The 17,500-nt window shown below is 38.3% G+C and overlaps 1 protein-coding gene across 1 annotated transcript in view; it reads left to right on the forward strand.

Moving 5' to 3' along the window:
• Remo (Remoulade) overlaps positions 1-17,500 on the forward strand; it is a 119,153-nt gene that overhangs the window by 100,432 nt on the left and 1,221 nt on the right. Inside the window, exons 4-9 of the mRNA XM_068354442.1 lie at positions 1-68; positions 2,489-2,756; positions 5,229-5,368; positions 5,571-6,050; positions 6,538-6,778; positions 14,574-17,500. The exon at positions 1-68 is cut by the window's left edge and continues 96 nt beyond it; the exon at positions 14,574-17,500 is cut by the window's right edge and continues 1,221 nt beyond it. Of these exons, the coding sequence (XP_068210543.1) occupies positions 1-68; positions 2,489-2,756; positions 5,229-5,368; positions 5,571-6,050; positions 6,538-6,778; positions 14,574-17,500 (4,124 nt within the window). The remainder of the gene's footprint in view (positions 69-2,488; positions 2,757-5,228; positions 5,369-5,570; positions 6,051-6,537; positions 6,779-14,573) is intronic.

Here is a 17,500-nt window from a genome sequence, read left to right on the forward strand (position 1 = left end):
ATGCTTCCGACCTCGGTCTCTCAATGGAACCCAGATCAAAAAGCTCTCTCCCCAAGAGATGCAATGTCGTGAGTATTCTATATTATTTTTTTACTTGTTTTCTTTGCTGTTAATGTTTCAAGGTGTTTTTCATGGTATGTTTTCATTCCCATGTTTTCTATCTTACCCCACTTAGAAAGAAAGCTTGTCTGTTTAAGATGATAATTTTTATTTTATTAAAAATCGTACTTAGATTATAGGGCTCTTCTTATAATCGTATTTATGTATACCCACTGTCTCCAGGTCGTGTAACTAAACTATGGAACCTTTAAGCCGATCCATTGAAGAATTTACTCGAGTAAATTTAACACAGTCATAAGCTGTCTGGTGTAGACGTAGGCTGTTCAATGTTTGCATAGTTGTTTTAAGTTCATTTAAGTATCGTTCGACCAGATTTTACTCATAGCCCGCCTCGGTAGTGTACGATTTTATATGGTAGACTTATGAGACTTTCCTTTGATGGTCCCAACGATTTTGTGTGTGTGTGTGTGTGTGTGTGTGTGTGTGTGTGTGTGTGTGTGTAAGAAAACTCTATCAAGAAAAAGATAGAATTCATATTGAAATTTGATTTTAATGTCATATTGAATTACTTCACTGTTCATTGGAAGAAAGTTTTCCTTCGTGGAATTTTCTTCTACTGGATTAGTGCTACTCCTGGGGGTTTATTTATTTGGCAGTCTCTCCAAAGGACAGAAACTAACTTGGTAATGGAACTGGGATTATACCAGACGCTTTCAAAATAATTTTGGGATTATACCAGACGCTTTCAAAATAATTTTCCAGTCTGCATATTTGCAAGGTTTAGCTTTAAGGCAGTTTGTCCAAAATGTGATCCGATTCCGATTTTATCCTTCAAAGTTTAATTCCTCTTTCAAGATTTCTTTTCTAGTTGACAAGGTGTTTTGTTTATCTTTAACTCGTGCATTAGCAAGGAAAATAGTTCATCTAAAGAAAATATAACTTTTTCATAATGCGCAAAGAATCAAGAGCACTCGTTAAATATATCCTAAGCCTTTAATGTAGTGTAATATCAGCTGTTAATAGAGAAAAGATGTTGCTGCTCAATATCGTTTACTCTCAACAATTTTTTTTTCTTTTATGTATATTATGATCCTCTTTTATTTATATGACTTCTATATTTTAATCTTATCATAGTAATTGACCTTACGGACACACCGTTTTGCAGGTTTATTGGAGTCTACGGTCCGTTAAATTCAGACACGTTCTGGGACTTATCTTTTCTTTATAGTGTCATTCTATGTTAATGTAGAGCTTATTGATAAAGTTTGAAATTTTGTATTATTTAGCGCATTACTTAAGTATACAAGTGACATCTTTCCTTTGTAAAAATGACTCATAAACTTTGCAAAATTTTCTTTTGAAAAACTATTTGGCCACATTAATTTATAGCTGTTCTATTGTAACGTAAGAAAAATTATGCACCCACCCCGGTGTGTCCAATAATGCAAAATAAGAGATGCAATATTGAATATAATCTGCCTTGTTGCAATGTATTGGTCGGACAGCTGTTGCAGTGAATGGCGGAGAGAGAGAGAGAGAGAGAGAGAGAGAGAGAGAGAGAGAGAGAGAGAGAGAGAGAGAGAGAGAGAGAGAGAGAGAATAGGAATTGGTAGGATTAATTTAAGACTCTAATTCCACAATTTTTTTCCCAGCTGGGTTTCCTTATGAGCACGATCAAATTAACTTCCGACTCTTGGTGAGCTACTTAGGGAGAGAAGTTTAGGGAAGAAGGGACCCTCTTGGTAGGGGAAGATAACGAGTCTAGGGGGAAAAATACACGGAAATTAGGGTGAATTGCCAGAGCGTGTGTGTGTGTGTTTGTGTGCTCTCTCATTTTTCTAATGATGCTTACATGTTATCTTATGTTTATATATATATATATATATATATATATATATTTGACCACCTGGCAAACCAGACATGAATGTTTTGCTTTTGCAAACGGTAAAAAAAAAAATCGATTTTATATACTAATCGCTGTAATTAGATTAGCATAAACCTATCAGCCGTTATTATCAATGTTCTTTTAGTAGCGTTTTTTTTTTCCTCTTGTGGTTTAAGTATGCATAGTTATGGCTGTAAGTTATAGAATGTCAAAATTTTGGGAAAGGAGAGTAACCTTGTGAATAAAATCTAGTGTAGAATATTGCTACTCAAATAACTCGTGATTAGACCGAATCCTAATGAAAATTGCGTTTTTTTAATGAGATTTTATTTATGGCTATGAGATAACGCTCTCCCTCCATCATTTCCTTCGGATATTTCCTTTGACATATTTACTACTAAATCCATTTTCAGTGATTTGAGGTATTTAACATTAAGGGTTCCAGATTTATTTAAATATCCGTACTCTTACTTTTCCGCTAAGTACAGCCTTTGCAAATTTTATTTCTTTTAATTCTATAAGTTTATGTGCCCTTACCTCCAGATGGCCCAGGTCTCTCTGTAGTCGAACTCGAACCTGGCCTCGATCAGGTGGTCTTCGCTGGCGACTCTCTCAGACTGCGTTGCCGGGTGACTAGCGCCGAGGAAGGTCACAAGGTTTGGTGGGTGAGGGGTGACGTTCACCTCGTGCCCCGTCACCCCTCCACTAGTGGGTCAACAACTGTGACCGGTTATTTGGAACAGCATCATCAACACCAACAACGAGGTGGAGCGGTCATCAAGACAACTTACCTACCGGAATCCATCGAGAGGTACGTAATTTGGCTTGGGAAATATCATTGAATACTTCTTGAACAGTTCCTGTTGTATTTAGAGGGAATTTTAAATTGCATATGTATGTATGTAATAAAGTACAAAGACAAATAAACTACTGAGTGAATCCTCTTGATTTAGTGAGGTTTTTTACAATATATATGGTACCGTGAGACTACGAACATACATATATACATTTGTAGAACTGAGCATCAGATAAATAAGCCACCTGCGACAATATGCCGTGACATTCCTTGCGCAGGACATATCTTAGCAGAGTGTGATCTTTAAAGGTACAGGACAGAAGTACAGGCATATTTTAGACCTTCAGTTAGGTACCTACAATTTCTTTATATTAATACGAGTTTATCTTTAATAGCTGCTCATATCCATATATATATATATATATACAGTATATATATATATATATATATATATATGCAAATGTATACTTTCATATATACCTACACACGTACTTATACATAATGTATACACCCATACACACATTTCCACGCATGTATACATGACTTCATAGACACATACATGTACATGCGTAAACATATACATATTTGCATATAATTTAAAAATACCTGCATAAGTAACAATAAAGCATATGCACATATAATTATACATACATGTGTGATAGTACAAATCTAAAATATTAATATGACAGACATATACAGTATGAAGCACATCATTCCAAAAATAGAAACTAGGTGTCACTAAATTCCGGCTTGCTTAATTAAATTATTATTTTATGAAGCTTCCAGATCTCTACATATAAATATGTAGAGTTTGTACATGCCATGTCATATGCATAAATTGATACCAAAACATTCTTTTTGGCATTGGAATGAAGCAATTTCCCTGCACATGACCAATTAATAGTATGTTTGAGATCTGAAATATAAACAATAATTTTGTTGAAATCTTATGATTGCATCTTAGACTTTTCTTATATTATTCAATGATCTTTTCAAGAGCTTTACTTGTTTGACTGATATAAAAATATCCCCTTCAACTGTGCACACCATATGGTATTGTCAAGATAATTCTTTATGAGAGCTGTTTTCATTGTGTTATTGCTATTAAATGCTACATTAACAATGAAATTTTAAACAGTTGTGGAATATCTTTAAAATTGTTACTTTATATGAATACAAGTAAGTTTTTTTTATACAGTATTATAGTTTTCCCTCTTGTTTTTACCAAAGGAGGCCTTTTTAATGTTGTTGTTCTTAATGTGTCTTCTAATACAATTTCAGGATAATTTAATTGGCTATAATCATAATCTCTTATTTCATCGTCATAATGCTTTCAAAAATATTTTAGCAATTCCTGATTTCTTACTTTTGTTATTTTGATTTGAATAGGACTGGACATATGCAGGGATTTTGATTGGTTTTCTGCATACGCTAAACTTGAATCTATAATTACATCTCTTTATCCGATAATCCAAAAATGGAAAGTTACAATTATTCTCCAATTCTGTAGTTGAATCTATTGACGTTACAAACCCATTCTGTTTCAAAAGTATCAAATATTTATTTCCTGGACACAAATACAGTACTGTCATCAGTATAGCAAACCATTTTACATTATCAGATATGATCTCAACTTAATATTCTGTTCTCTAATACAAATGTTTGTGCGTATGTTCGTACTCCACTATACCAAATACAATGTAAGAATCCCTATCAATAAATCAAACCTCTTGATGATGTCATAGAGACAAAATCAGTCATGATTCACTTCATTTTCAATTTGGTTTGTTGTATCTTAGTTTTATGTATATTTATATATTATACATAAAATTAATAAACAAAATATAAAAATATAGAAAGTGCATATTTATAAATATGAATAGATTTTATGCACACACATACACACACAAACACACACACACACACACACACACACACACATATATATATATATATATATATCCATTTCTGAGTGGGGGATACCTTAACATGGTAAAAGGGTCTGCATATCACCATGATCAGTAAAGCTGTACTAATCAGGGTCACCCATACTAGTTTGATTTGCTGTGAGAAATCAGACAAAAATCTTCCACCATCACCAATACGCACTGGCTAGCATGGTGACGAGACCTTTGTCTTGCAGTTAACTAGAAACCTGCATTTGTTGTTATATATACAATATATGTGTACATTATATATATATATATATATATATATATTAAAACGTGCTTGTGTTTAAATCCAAGCATGAAAGAAACAGGTTCTTAATTTATTCTACACTGATTTAATGCTTTTAGTTATTAGTTTATCAAAAATATGCAAGAATTTGAGAATTTCATTGTTCAACTAAATTACACGAACATATGAAAAATATACTGTATATGTGTGTGATACTGGGATGCATGTAAAGTATGCTTTGGAATTAATAATAGCCCACCGGCATAATCAGTATTCATATCTGAAGACTCCTATTTTCATACAACACAGCATGGTCGAAATAAAGGAGCTGAATGGCACTCATAGTGGTGATTGGTCATGCCTTGTACAAGGAGAGCAAGGGAACCATACAACGAGTACCATCAGCATTTATGTCATCGCCCACGACACCAAATATTGCCATATGAATAGTAAGAATCATTACAGTTTTGCTGTCACCAGTACTTGTGTGCTTAGATCCCTATTTAGGTTACAAACTTGAATTAGTCTTATTAACAGTAAACGAATAATGAGTTGATAAATTTATGTAAATAAACAATATGACTTATTTGTTCCAAGACATTAGAAAGATTGGGCGTTTACAACACATATGGTATTTTCCATCTCTTTCAGCCACAAGTAATAACAGAGGTGCATACGTATGGCCGAGAACTGTTGCTGGAGTCACTGTAGAATTAGGCTGTGCTGGCTTGTTACCTCACCTTAGAGGTAGTTCAAAGTATCCTACAAAAGCTTCCTTAAAAGCAGTGTCCACGGGTGTGGCCATACCCCAAGCCAAACATACCTGCTCTCCTGAAGGTTACTGGGAAGGGTTGGACACTTCAGCGTGTCCTTTTGTTTCGGAGACCACCAAAATATTAGAACAGTTTGCTTCTACCAATATACCTGCTAGTAAAACAAGTTTGGCAGACTCAACAAGGAGCCTTAGGAACTTCACCCGAGATGGCAAAATCTTGAGGGATCCAATGGATATTATCTTCCTATCCAAAACTGTACAACAGTATACAGGATTATTAGGGGCTCTGTCTGGACCTAAAGAAACCGCTCTCGTACTAATTGAAATTATAAGTGCTTCCATGGCTGCAGCTCAAGGTATGTGTGATAAAAGAGTTTTGCTCAATTAAACTTGGCATTTAATCTTAGGTAAAGAGTAAGTAATTTCAAGGAAGTCTGTCTTCTTCTGCATGAAATTAAGAAAAAAAAAAATCTTTAATCTACCAGTATGTTTTTACGCTGCTTAATGCTCCGTATTTATGGTTGTATAATAGACACCTAACGAAATTAAGACTGGTATTTGTTGGGTCTGGCTGTGTATTTAATATACCCTGTTGAAGGTATATTCAGATGCTTATAAAACTAGATATTTTCTAGAGTAAAGTATGACCAATATGCTAATTGTATATATATATATATATATATATGAATATAAATATATTATATATATATATATATATACACATGTATGAATATAAATATATATATATATATATATGTGTGTGTGTGTGTGTGTGTGTGTGTGTTTGTACAGTATTTTATAAAAAGATTCATCTAGTGTGTATTTTATCATCTATTTTTACAGACTTGCTTTACGCTGCTGAAGTATTAGATGGAGCATGTCAGAGGTTGGTGAAAAGTCTCTGGGATGTAGCAAATCACTCTCCCAAACTGACGCGAGCACCAGCACCTCAACTTGAAATGCATCAATTTGCCCGACAGCCAAGCACGTTTTCTGGTCTAACTTGCAACTGGTATCGTCGTAGTCCTCACAACACAGAGAGGCATTTCAGATGTAATACTCATAATTACTCTATGTTGTACAGGTAAGATTTTTCGCAATTTAAATGACATATGATTGGGGATTTAAATGACATATATGAAAAGGGTGTGTTACCCTTTTTTATACTATATTAAAACTTTTTTCCATAAAAAGTTAAATTTATAAATATGTTACATGAAGCTATTGCAATGACTTTGTGATGTGTATATTTCTATTGTGAAAGTGTAATTTATTTTTAGTAATTATTTATGTATCTTTGTTGTACAGTATGCAATTACCTGTTTAAATCAGGCAAATGTTTTGTTCAGAAAAATTTTAATACCTTTTTAAAAGTAAGTTTACAAAGTATCATACTGACTTTTTGTAGGAGGATGAAGATGGAAGGATAAGTTGTTTAGCAAATGAAACATGTGACAATAATATTTCTGGCACAAAAAGTTCTCTATAGGAGATAACTTGTGAAGAGGAAATTGCATCAGTTCTCCTAAAAAATACTATGTGATATGTGCCTTTTGGGGAGAGGTGCAATATGACTTGCTTATGTAATGAAACTACAGTAAAAGTTCCATCATTACTGGACAGAAATCCCTTGATTGTGATAAGGAAGTTTGTATGATTGGCCTTGATTTTAGTGCTGCCTTTGACCTTGTTAATCATGAGGCCCATGATTCAAGGAGATGGTATTTTCTCAGCATCATAATTGAAATTAAGTAATAGATTGCAAAGCATAGTTATTATCAGGCACTATATTATTATTATTATTATTATTATTATTATTATTATTATTATTACTACTAGCTAAGCTACAACCCTAATTGGAAAAGCAGGATGCTATAAGCCCAAGGGCTCCAACAAGGAAAAATAGCCCAGTAAGGAAAGGAAACGAAGAAATAAATGAACTACAAGAGAAGGAATGAACAATTAAAATAAAATCATTTCAGAACAGTAACAACATCAAATTAAATTTTTCATATATGATTATTAAAGCTAAAAAAACAAGAGGAAGATAAATAAGATAAAATAGTGTGCCTGATTGTACCCTGAAGCAAGAGAACTCTACCCCAAGAAAGTGGAACACCATAATATAAAGGCTATGGCAGTACCCAAGACTAAAGAACAATGATTTGATTTTGGAGTGTCCTCCTTCTAGAAGAGCTGCTTGCCATACCTGAAGTCTCTTCTACCCTTACCAAGAGGAAAGTGGCCACTGAACAACTTCAGTGCAGTAGTTAACCCCTTGAGTGAAGAAGAATTATTTGGTAATCTCAGTGTTGTCAGGTGTATGAGAACGGAAAAGAATATTTGGAAAGAGCTGGCCAGAGTAGTCGGTGTATGTGTAGGGACAGGAAAAATGAGTAGTAACCAGAGGGAGGGATAAAATGTAATACTGTCTGGCCAGTCAAAGGAGCCAATAACTTGCTAGTGGTAGTATCTCAATGTTTGGCTAGTTCCATGGCCAACCTATTACCTACTTACTATCCTATAGCAATTATAGGAATGTATAATTTGGTGTGGTTTGGCCTAGAATATAAGCTCATTCCATATGCAAATGATGCTACTTTCTTTGCACCAATTCCATTTGAATGTATATCTGGGGTTGCTGAATCCCTAAGGGATCTAGCTAAAACTAGTGCATGTTGCAAATTATGGTGCATGAAATTGAACTTTCAATAAAACTCAAAGTATGATTGTAAGTAGGATGAGGACAGTGGTTCCTGAACATTCTCTTAGTTGAAGTTCTAGTAGTCTTATTAAGCAGAAAGTCTGCTCATCGTTGGAAAGCTATAATAATCGGCCACACAAAATAAATTCTAAGAGGAGGCAAATTTAAAGTGGCATTTTGACTACCTGCAAGGGGCAAGGAGATGGGGAGTGACATTTCTATCAACTTCCTTAAAATGAAGTCATTTACCAAACTTTTCAGTTATTAAGGCAGCAGAAAGCAAAGTTTTTATAGTCTTTGCAGGAAACTCATTGTCAATTCCCAGCCCCAGGAGAAAACAAAGACCTAGTTTGTAGGTTCGCATTAGAAATCTTTGTTTGGACAGAGACTCATAGAACCAAGATCGGTCCAAATTTTGTTCCAGTTCAGAAGGTCTTCAACATCTTCAAGAGTGAACAGATTCTACCTTCAATTTAATTGCTGGATCTGCAAGTTGTGAATAGAGCATCGTGACTTCTTTTCCGAAATAAACCTTAACCGCATGCTTCTTTGCTGGTTTTATATATATTTCTGTTTCTATTTATCATGTCAGTCAGGTAGGGCCCAGGATTTTGAAGCCTCCAGTCACTCCCTATAGATTGCATATTGCCACTTAGGGATTGCATATTGCCACTTCAGGGCCACAGTGGAATTAGATTTGAACTTCTTTCACCTATTCAAAGTACTATCAAGAATTTCTCAATCAACCAGATATGAATTTTCACACAAACCAAAGCACCCTGACCATCACACTGAAGGATTTTGAACAGAGCAATTTAGGATTAGGGGTTTAAAAATTTACTGCTGCCTGTTTCTGCCAAATTTTGACTTTCATCATTTACTAGGCAAGTGGTTCAGATTATTTATTGATTCATGAGAGAAACATCAACCAACTTGATGATCATATAATAGTGCTTGTGGAGTCCATCTTTTGCCTTGGCCTTTAAAAGAAATTGGCATCATCTACAATTCAAAGCCTCATAGCAGCCTTCCCTAAAGAACTAGAACTGCAGTCTATGAAAGGAATTCAGTGGCTCTTAACACCACAGAAAAAGGTCATCCTCATAGTGCATTCCAACCATTATTATTATTATTATTATTATTATTATTATTATTATTATTATTATTACTTGCTAAGCTACAACCCTAGTTGGAAAAACAGGATGCTATAAGCCCAGGGGCTCCAACAGGGAAAATAGCCCAGTGAGGAAAGGAAACAGGAAAAATAAAATATATTAAGAACAGTTACAATTTTAGAATAAAATATTTTAAGAGTAACAACCTTAAAAAATATATTTCCTATATAAACTATGAAAATTAACAAAACTTAGTGGAAGACAATAAGATAGAATAGTAGGCCTGAGTGTAACCTCAAGCAAGAGAACTCTAACCCAAGACAGTGGAAGACCATGGTACAGAGGCTATGGCACTATCTAAGACTAGAAGAGCTGCTCACCATAGCTAAAGTCTCTTCTACCCTTACCAAGAGGAAAGTGGCCACTGAACAATTACAATGCATTGGTTAGCCCCTTGAGAGAAGAAAAATTGTTTGATAATCTTGATGTTGTCAGGTGTATGAAGACAAAGGAGTATATGTAAAGAATAGGCCAGACTATTTGGTGTATGTGCAGGCAAAGGAAAGATGAACTGTAACAAGAGAGAAGGATCCAATGTAGCACTGTCTGGCCAGTCAAAGGACCCCATGAGTCTTAGCGGTAGTATCTCAACGGATGGCTGGTGCCTTGGCCAACCTACTACTACAGTATAAGGGAACCAATCTTCAGTCCTCAACATTTCTTCACAGATCTTTATATACTGCTAATAGAAGCTTTTACGCTACTTTTCATGAGCCCCAACACCACTGAAAAAAGCTATCCTCATAGTGCACTTTTAACTACTAGGTGACCTCACTTCAGTTCAGTTCTCAATATCTCTCCAAGGATCTTCATATACTGATTACAGAGGCTTTCCTGTTACATTTCACTATAAAGACTGCAATTTTTTTTTGTGGTATTTTGCTCCTTTTAGATGTGTTCAAGAGTTACTTCCTCTTTTGGGCAGTCGCATATCAGTGAGTCCGTCTTTTGCACTTGAAGTCATGGTTTAGATTTAGGGAGCTAGCATTCAAGCATACTCATATGCTATTGCTCCATAGGCCATTCCCCCGTAGATATTCAACTACAATATGTACAAAACTTCTCCTTTGCCCTTGGAGAGAGGTCCATCACTTCCTCAAGACTATGCATTTGAAAGGTAAGGATTCATAACTGTTTTTGAGTGGTGGCAAAGGAATTGGATTCTTAACTTCAGGACTATGCACCTGAAAGGCAATTATTCATAACATTTTAATTGTGTCGTTGGCAGATGAATTACATATTCAAAATCTTGATATTCTTCTGACTAAAGCAAGTTTTTCAAAGAAGTCTGGACAAGTAAAGAGTAAACTTGCATGAGCAAGGCCCATTCACCTCTTATAGTCTTTAATAGAAAGCTTAAAGCCATCACACATGTAGGTATGTGAGGATGTCGGTAAACAATTGCCATGTCTTAAATATAAAATATTTTGCACAAGAAAATAGCTCTGAACTCATTCCTTTACTCAGGGAGAGTCAATTTTTGCCAGCTGTGGAAGAAGTAATGAACTCGTTCATTCTTTACATCCTCCTGTTCTTGCATATTGTCCTTGAGGGGGGACTCCCACCAACTGGTAAGCTCTCCTGATCGTTACAGCCAAAAAGAGATGGTGTTCATAGAGAGACTTCTTCACCCTTCCCGTGGATACTAAGAGACTCTTTTGATGGTAGGGTGTAGCTTTGCTGTCCAAGCCAGGTGATTCCTTACGGCTTGAACTGGACAGAGGAGAAGGTCCTTAACATCTCCGATTTCGGTATGGTGGGGATAGAAAAACCCTCGAACCTGCGATCTTCTACCGCGGGGTTTTTGGGTTTTCATCATGGAGGGAACAAAGCAGGTCGGCCCTTTCCAACTCCTTGTTGGACAGGCCGTGTAAATTGCTGACCCTTGTGGTAGAGGCCAGGCCGGGGAGGAAGACTTATCTTCAACGTCAGGTTTTGCAGCCCGTTGTGGAACCTGTTGAAGTAGAGCTGCTGTAGGTCTTCCACGAGTGAAAGTTGCCATGGTTCCTCTACTACTAACTCCAGAATGTCCGGGAACCACTCCTTGTCTGTCCACCATAAAGATACCAACGTGAGGTTTGTGCCATTTGCTTCCTGGAGTCTGTATAGGACTTGTCACAGCAGACTGAAGGGAGGGAAGGCCTATGCATTCAGACCGTTGCACGGGTTCTGGAAGACATCCTCCATGAGTGCTGCCGGGTCTGGGACAGGCAAACAGAACATTGGGATCTTCGCATTGATCCATGTTGCGAAGAGATCCAGGGAGGGTAACCCCACATGGTTATCAGCTGATTCGACTGGGTGAAGGGAACATTCCGTGCCTATCACTTGGCCCCTCCTGCTGAACCTGGCTGCCAACATGTTTCTTCCTGGGATGAACCTTGTCGTCAGAGATGTCCCCCACCCCTGTCTGCGGCCCACCTCAGGATTTCTTCTGTCAGGTTGCAGAGCAAACGAGACTTGAGGATCCTGTTTCTTAATGTAGGCCACCCCTGGGATGTTGGCACGCACTAGGACTACCTCCCTCCCTTCGACAAGACTTCCCAGGGACTGAAGTGCCTTCACAGGAGGAGGAGTAGAGCTTGCTGTAGCAGGCTGACCCGAGGCAACAGAAGCCGTGTCATAAGTAGCAGCGATAACTTTCCCTGGCCTCCAGCACTCACAGGAGGAGGAGCAGAGGCCAATGTAGCAGGCAGAAATGAGGAGACAGAACCCGTGCCGTAGGTAGTGGCACTCACTTCCCCCCAGGCTCCAGCGGTCATAGGAGGAGGATAGGAGGAGTGGCTATGGGTAGGATAGGAAACTCCATGGCTGCACTGGCATCTCCCACTCCTGCTGCAGGTGGCAAAGACTGCATATGACTGTTGACCTGTGAGGTTATCCCTGGAGTACATGGACAGGTTGGGGAAAAGACATCAAATTAAGGCGACCTGGGGCACCTTCTCTTCCTGTCATGATCCTCTGTCAAGGCGAACAACAACTTCTCGGAGGGCAGCTGCGCGTCCTTCCAGATGGGGGGTGCGTGACCAAGTGCCTGGTGCCATTCCGAGGAAAACATAATGTTCTCACGAAGCGAAGGCGACCTCGGGATGGCTGGAGCAGCCACATGGTCCAGCAATGACTCTGATGTCTGCAACGGTGGCTGGCCGAGTGATAATCACGAGGTCCCCGGTTCTCTTCTTGATACTGGCACCCTCGGAATGCATGGTAGTGACCTCGGTAGGCCGGTCCTGCACCACATTGGTGGTTCCCCCACCCTTGGAGGATGGTACAGACTTGCTAGGCTCCAGTAATGTGGGAAAACTGCAGGGAGGAACTGACGTGTGGCTGGTCCTCTTCAGGATCATCTCCTCCCCCAGGGGGTACTATGAAGCCGCTTTGAATAGCCCGTTGTGATCCGAAGATACTGTTCGGCTGGTCACTCTGTCCATGGACAAGAGTGAGGACCTCGGAGATGTCCAAACAGAGAGCAGCGGTCACTTGTGTGGTCCCTGGGCCGGGAGGAGTGATTCGGAAAGGCACCATCCATGGCCGCCAAGCTGAGGCGGACGGAGTGGAGCAAAAGGTGGCCGGATGTCTCTACTGCTGGGCTCCGTCAGCCCTGGAACACAGAGCGTTTGTAGGACATACCGGAGCACTCGTGGTCACACTTCTCGTCGACCTGAGCGGCTACGTCACATAACAGGAACCTCTTCGGCCTAAGCCAACGGCTCTTTCCGCAGCACATCATCCTACACTAGAACATCTCGAATGATTGTTACATGGACAAAAGGAACATTGATCTTAGAAATGGGCTGAGAGGCGTCACTAACTTAACTTGGGCCCTGCTCCAGCAGGGGCAAGTGAAAATTCCAGAGAACTTGGAGGAACGACTTCTCTATTCTTCCCGCTCCCTTCCACATTGGACAAGAAAATGCCACATACTTTTGACTAAGTCCCTGGAAAACAGACTTGCTGATGTTTGGCCTCCATTGAACGAAGAAGGAACAAGTACCCATATGTAAAACGAAGGAAAATGGTCGGATAACGGGAGACACGTTGACCTGTACACAGGTTGACACCCAGAACTAGAATGGGGTCCTAAGGCTTCTGAAGGTCCAAGCTGACCTCGGGTCGCTTCTTTACACTTCGGGAGTAGGGAACCCCGGGGGGGGGGGGGGGGGGGGGGGGTTGTTCTATCCTGATTTCTCTGGTCGAAACAGGGAAGATCCCAGAATCTCTTATGAATGTAGTTCGTGGAGTATACCGCACTGAAACAACTGAACTTTAATCACTCCTTGTTCTTGCAGAATTGGATTTAATCTTCACATTAGAAACAGCTATTTAGTTTCTACTAATTTACTTTCCCATTTGTGCATGTATGGGTTGTCATTCTTAGCTCTTCTGCTTCTTTCTTAAAACTTCAGAGTTATCATGTATGGAGATGCCTCAATGAAATTTAGGCTCTAGAATGATTAAAAAGTTTGTATGAAAAGTAGCATAAAGAAATACTTTATTTAGCATAACCCTTTAAGCAGTCTTTTAATGTGTTGAAAAAATCTCATTGACAGTATCTATAAGGTCGTTTTTTTTTCATTTATGGAGCATTAATATTTCATTATATCTGTAGTTTAGAGGTAATTCTTATAGTACATATACCTATCTGAAAATATTTAAAAAAGAAATACTTTATTTAGCATAACCCTTTAAGCAGTCTTTTAATGTGTTGAAAAAATCTCATTGACAGTATCTATAAGGTCGTTTTTTTTTCATTTATGGAGCATTAATATTTCATTATATCTGTAGTTTAGAGGTAATTCTTATAGTACATATACCTATCTGAAAATATTTAAAAAATGTCTGAATGATTCAACTACTTTAAATGGTACAGTTTACTACATTGTTTTATGCATCTATTTATCTATTATGTCGTGTACTACTAAATTTACAACATTAAAGCAAATGGCAGTTCTATCAAGTTATGAATTTTTTATTAATTAGCAATATTATTTTATTTGCAGTAGTGAGGATGAAATTATGGATGCTCAAATCCAGGTTCCATCTAGTTTGTTCCGGAAAGAGAATCTTCCTACATATAATTCATCAGATGAACTAGAGGAATCTGCGTCTCAATCTTCGGTGCAGCTACAATTTTTTGTATATCAAACAGCAAACCTCTTTCCAAGATTGTTGGCAGGGAAATCTGACACTTGGGAAGTGACATCTCCAGTCATAGGAGTACGAGTTAGTGATCAAGATGAGGACATACTACTTGAGGATCATGTCTACATAACTTTACGTTCTGCTATTTATAGTCATAATATTATGCCTGTTTGGTGGAAACGGAATGCTTCAGGAACACAAGGGAATTGGACTAGTGAGGGGTGTAAAATTGAGCAAGAATGGAACTCTCTGATAGTTTTCCGCTGTGATCGACTAGCTCATTTTGGTCTTTTGCAAGACATGGCAGCATTACATCGAAGTCAAGCAGGTGCCAGGGGTGCAGAATTTAGATTGAGTGCTCCTGGTGTATACGTAGGTAGTGCTATCTGCATTTTGTTTTTAATGGCATCTATTATTACATGGGCAGCAAATCACCACTGTATAAATACAATGAACAAAAACAAGCACTCTCTGATGAACACATGGATTGCTCTTTTGCTATTAGTGACGCTTTTTACAGTAGGAGTTTACCAAACGGAAAATCAAAAGTTATGCCAGGGTATAGGTGTTGCACTTCATTACTTGACAACATGTGTATTTCTATGGATCATTGTTACTGTCACTAACTTGTACAAGAAAGTTACCAAAGCACTGAGACCTCCAGTACCTGTTGAAGAACCTCCACAGGACATTCCTCTTCCTCCAAAACCTATGCTTAGGTTTTACCTTGTTGGTTGGGGCATAGCACTTATACTTTGTGGTATATCTGCAGCTGTCAATCTCCAGCAATATGCTGGCTACAGTTATTGTTTCTTAGCATGGGGACCAAGCTTAGGAGCTTTTTATGCCCCTTCTGCTGCTCTTTCTTTTATCCTTTCTGTATTTTTCCTTTTGACCCATTGTATGTTAAGGTCACACCGTGGAACATACAATGAAGCTACAGGAGCCACAGAGACAACTGAGTTAGAACTACTTGATGCCAACTCTCCCAACTCTGAAAATGTAAATCCTGGAGTTGAAGACGAGTTAAGCATTGCCTCACGAGATACTGCTGTTAGTGTGTCAGATGGCCAGCACAGTCCATTAACACAACTGAGAGCTCATGTAGTTACACTTTTATTGTTCATTTTGACCTGGGCAGCTGCTGCCATTACCACTGCTGCACCATTTGCCTCGGTTATCCCCCATCATAATACTATCTTCAGCATTATTTATGCAATTTGTGCAAGCAGCCTAGGTATATTTATCTTCGTTTTTTTTTGTTTTAGTAGAAACGATGTTTGGGATGCATGGCGTGAGTATTCTTGTGTCTTTACAAGGCAAAGGAAGGAGGAAGAGGAACTTCATTTAACAGCACCAGTTAACAACAGTGGTGCTAATCATATTGTACCATCCAATAATCAGGCTTGTGGACCTGCTGGAGCTCCAAGTACCCATAGTCTAGAGTCATCACAAACTCACCAAACAAACAAGTCTTCTTCAGTTTCCCAGAGTATTCTTACATCAAACAAACCAGAGAGTCTGAACAAGGCATCTAATAACCTACAACTTTTAAGTTTAGGTACCATGACAAATGATCTTCATTATGCCCCAGAAATATTTTACAATCCAAAACAAGCAGGAGTTGCAAAGAGATTCTTCCAAAAACAACGTCTTCGTCAAATGGTAAAACAGAATAATCTTGAAGTTAATAGAACTGATAGTGATTGTAATTCCACTGTTTACAAGCCCAAAATTTCTCGGTCAAATAACTGTGAGCCATCAAAAAACAACTTTGATCCCTCTTGTTTAGGAGCTTCAAGTAAAGTAAACAATACCAATATACATGTAGATACAATGTATGGATACATTCCTGCTGAATTCCAAAAGGGTGGTGGCAAGCATGCATGCAAGGATCCTACTCCAGAGGTGCTATGTGTATTAGGACCCAACACTGACAGCACTCCTATGGTTGGTATATACCCAGCTATGACTTCTAGTAGAGCTGTTGAAATAGATCGTGGATGGTCTACTATTCCAAGAAAGCCTCGAGCGTATATGGAAGAACCTATTAGCCCAATGAGACGAGTTGGATCTTTTCCAAGCATTGTTGAAGAAGGCAATTTGACTTCCCAAGCTACAAGTCAAAGCTCAGCTTTAGAACAGTTACCATACTTACCACAAGAGCTACAGCAGCCACAGTTGTTTAATTATCCTGTTTTAGGGCAGACTCCTGCAATGATGCCTCAACCCATGATTCCTTATCATAACTCTCGACATCATCAACCTCATATAAATGATGATGCTTTAGCTAGAAAAAACAGAAACTCTTTTAACTCTGATCTGACAGAAAGATCTGACAATATTGGGATTCCAAGAGTAGATCACACAAGATTGCCTAGGCACCATAAGTATCGTTCAGGAAAGGAAAGACCTCGACCAGGCAGACCAAGGCGCAGAACAACTAGACCAAAGGGAAACTGTGCACTTGGTGATAAAGATGACTGGACAGATGATAATACATCTCCCATCATTATAAATCATTTACCAAGTGGGGAACCCGGCACTATGTCCTCGGAATCTGACAAAGATGGAATTCCCCATCAATTTATACCTTATCCTCAACAAGTACATGGTATATCACCTACTAATGCACAACATGCAGTACTTCAGACTAGTCTTGACCCTCATTCCCCCAGTATGAACTCAAAGAAATCTGTGGAAAGTGTATGTGTTGACATGTCTTGGCCACATGTTATGAAGTCAGCCCTTCCTGTAGGTAAACATGGAAGAGAGAGATCTGAAA

The sequence above is a fragment of the Palaemon carinicauda genome, chromosome 30 (genome assembly GCF_036898095.1).
Source record: "Palaemon carinicauda isolate YSFRI2023 chromosome 30, ASM3689809v2, whole genome shotgun sequence".
Lineage (NCBI taxonomy): Eukaryota > Metazoa > Arthropoda > Malacostraca > Decapoda > Palaemonidae > Palaemon > Palaemon carinicauda.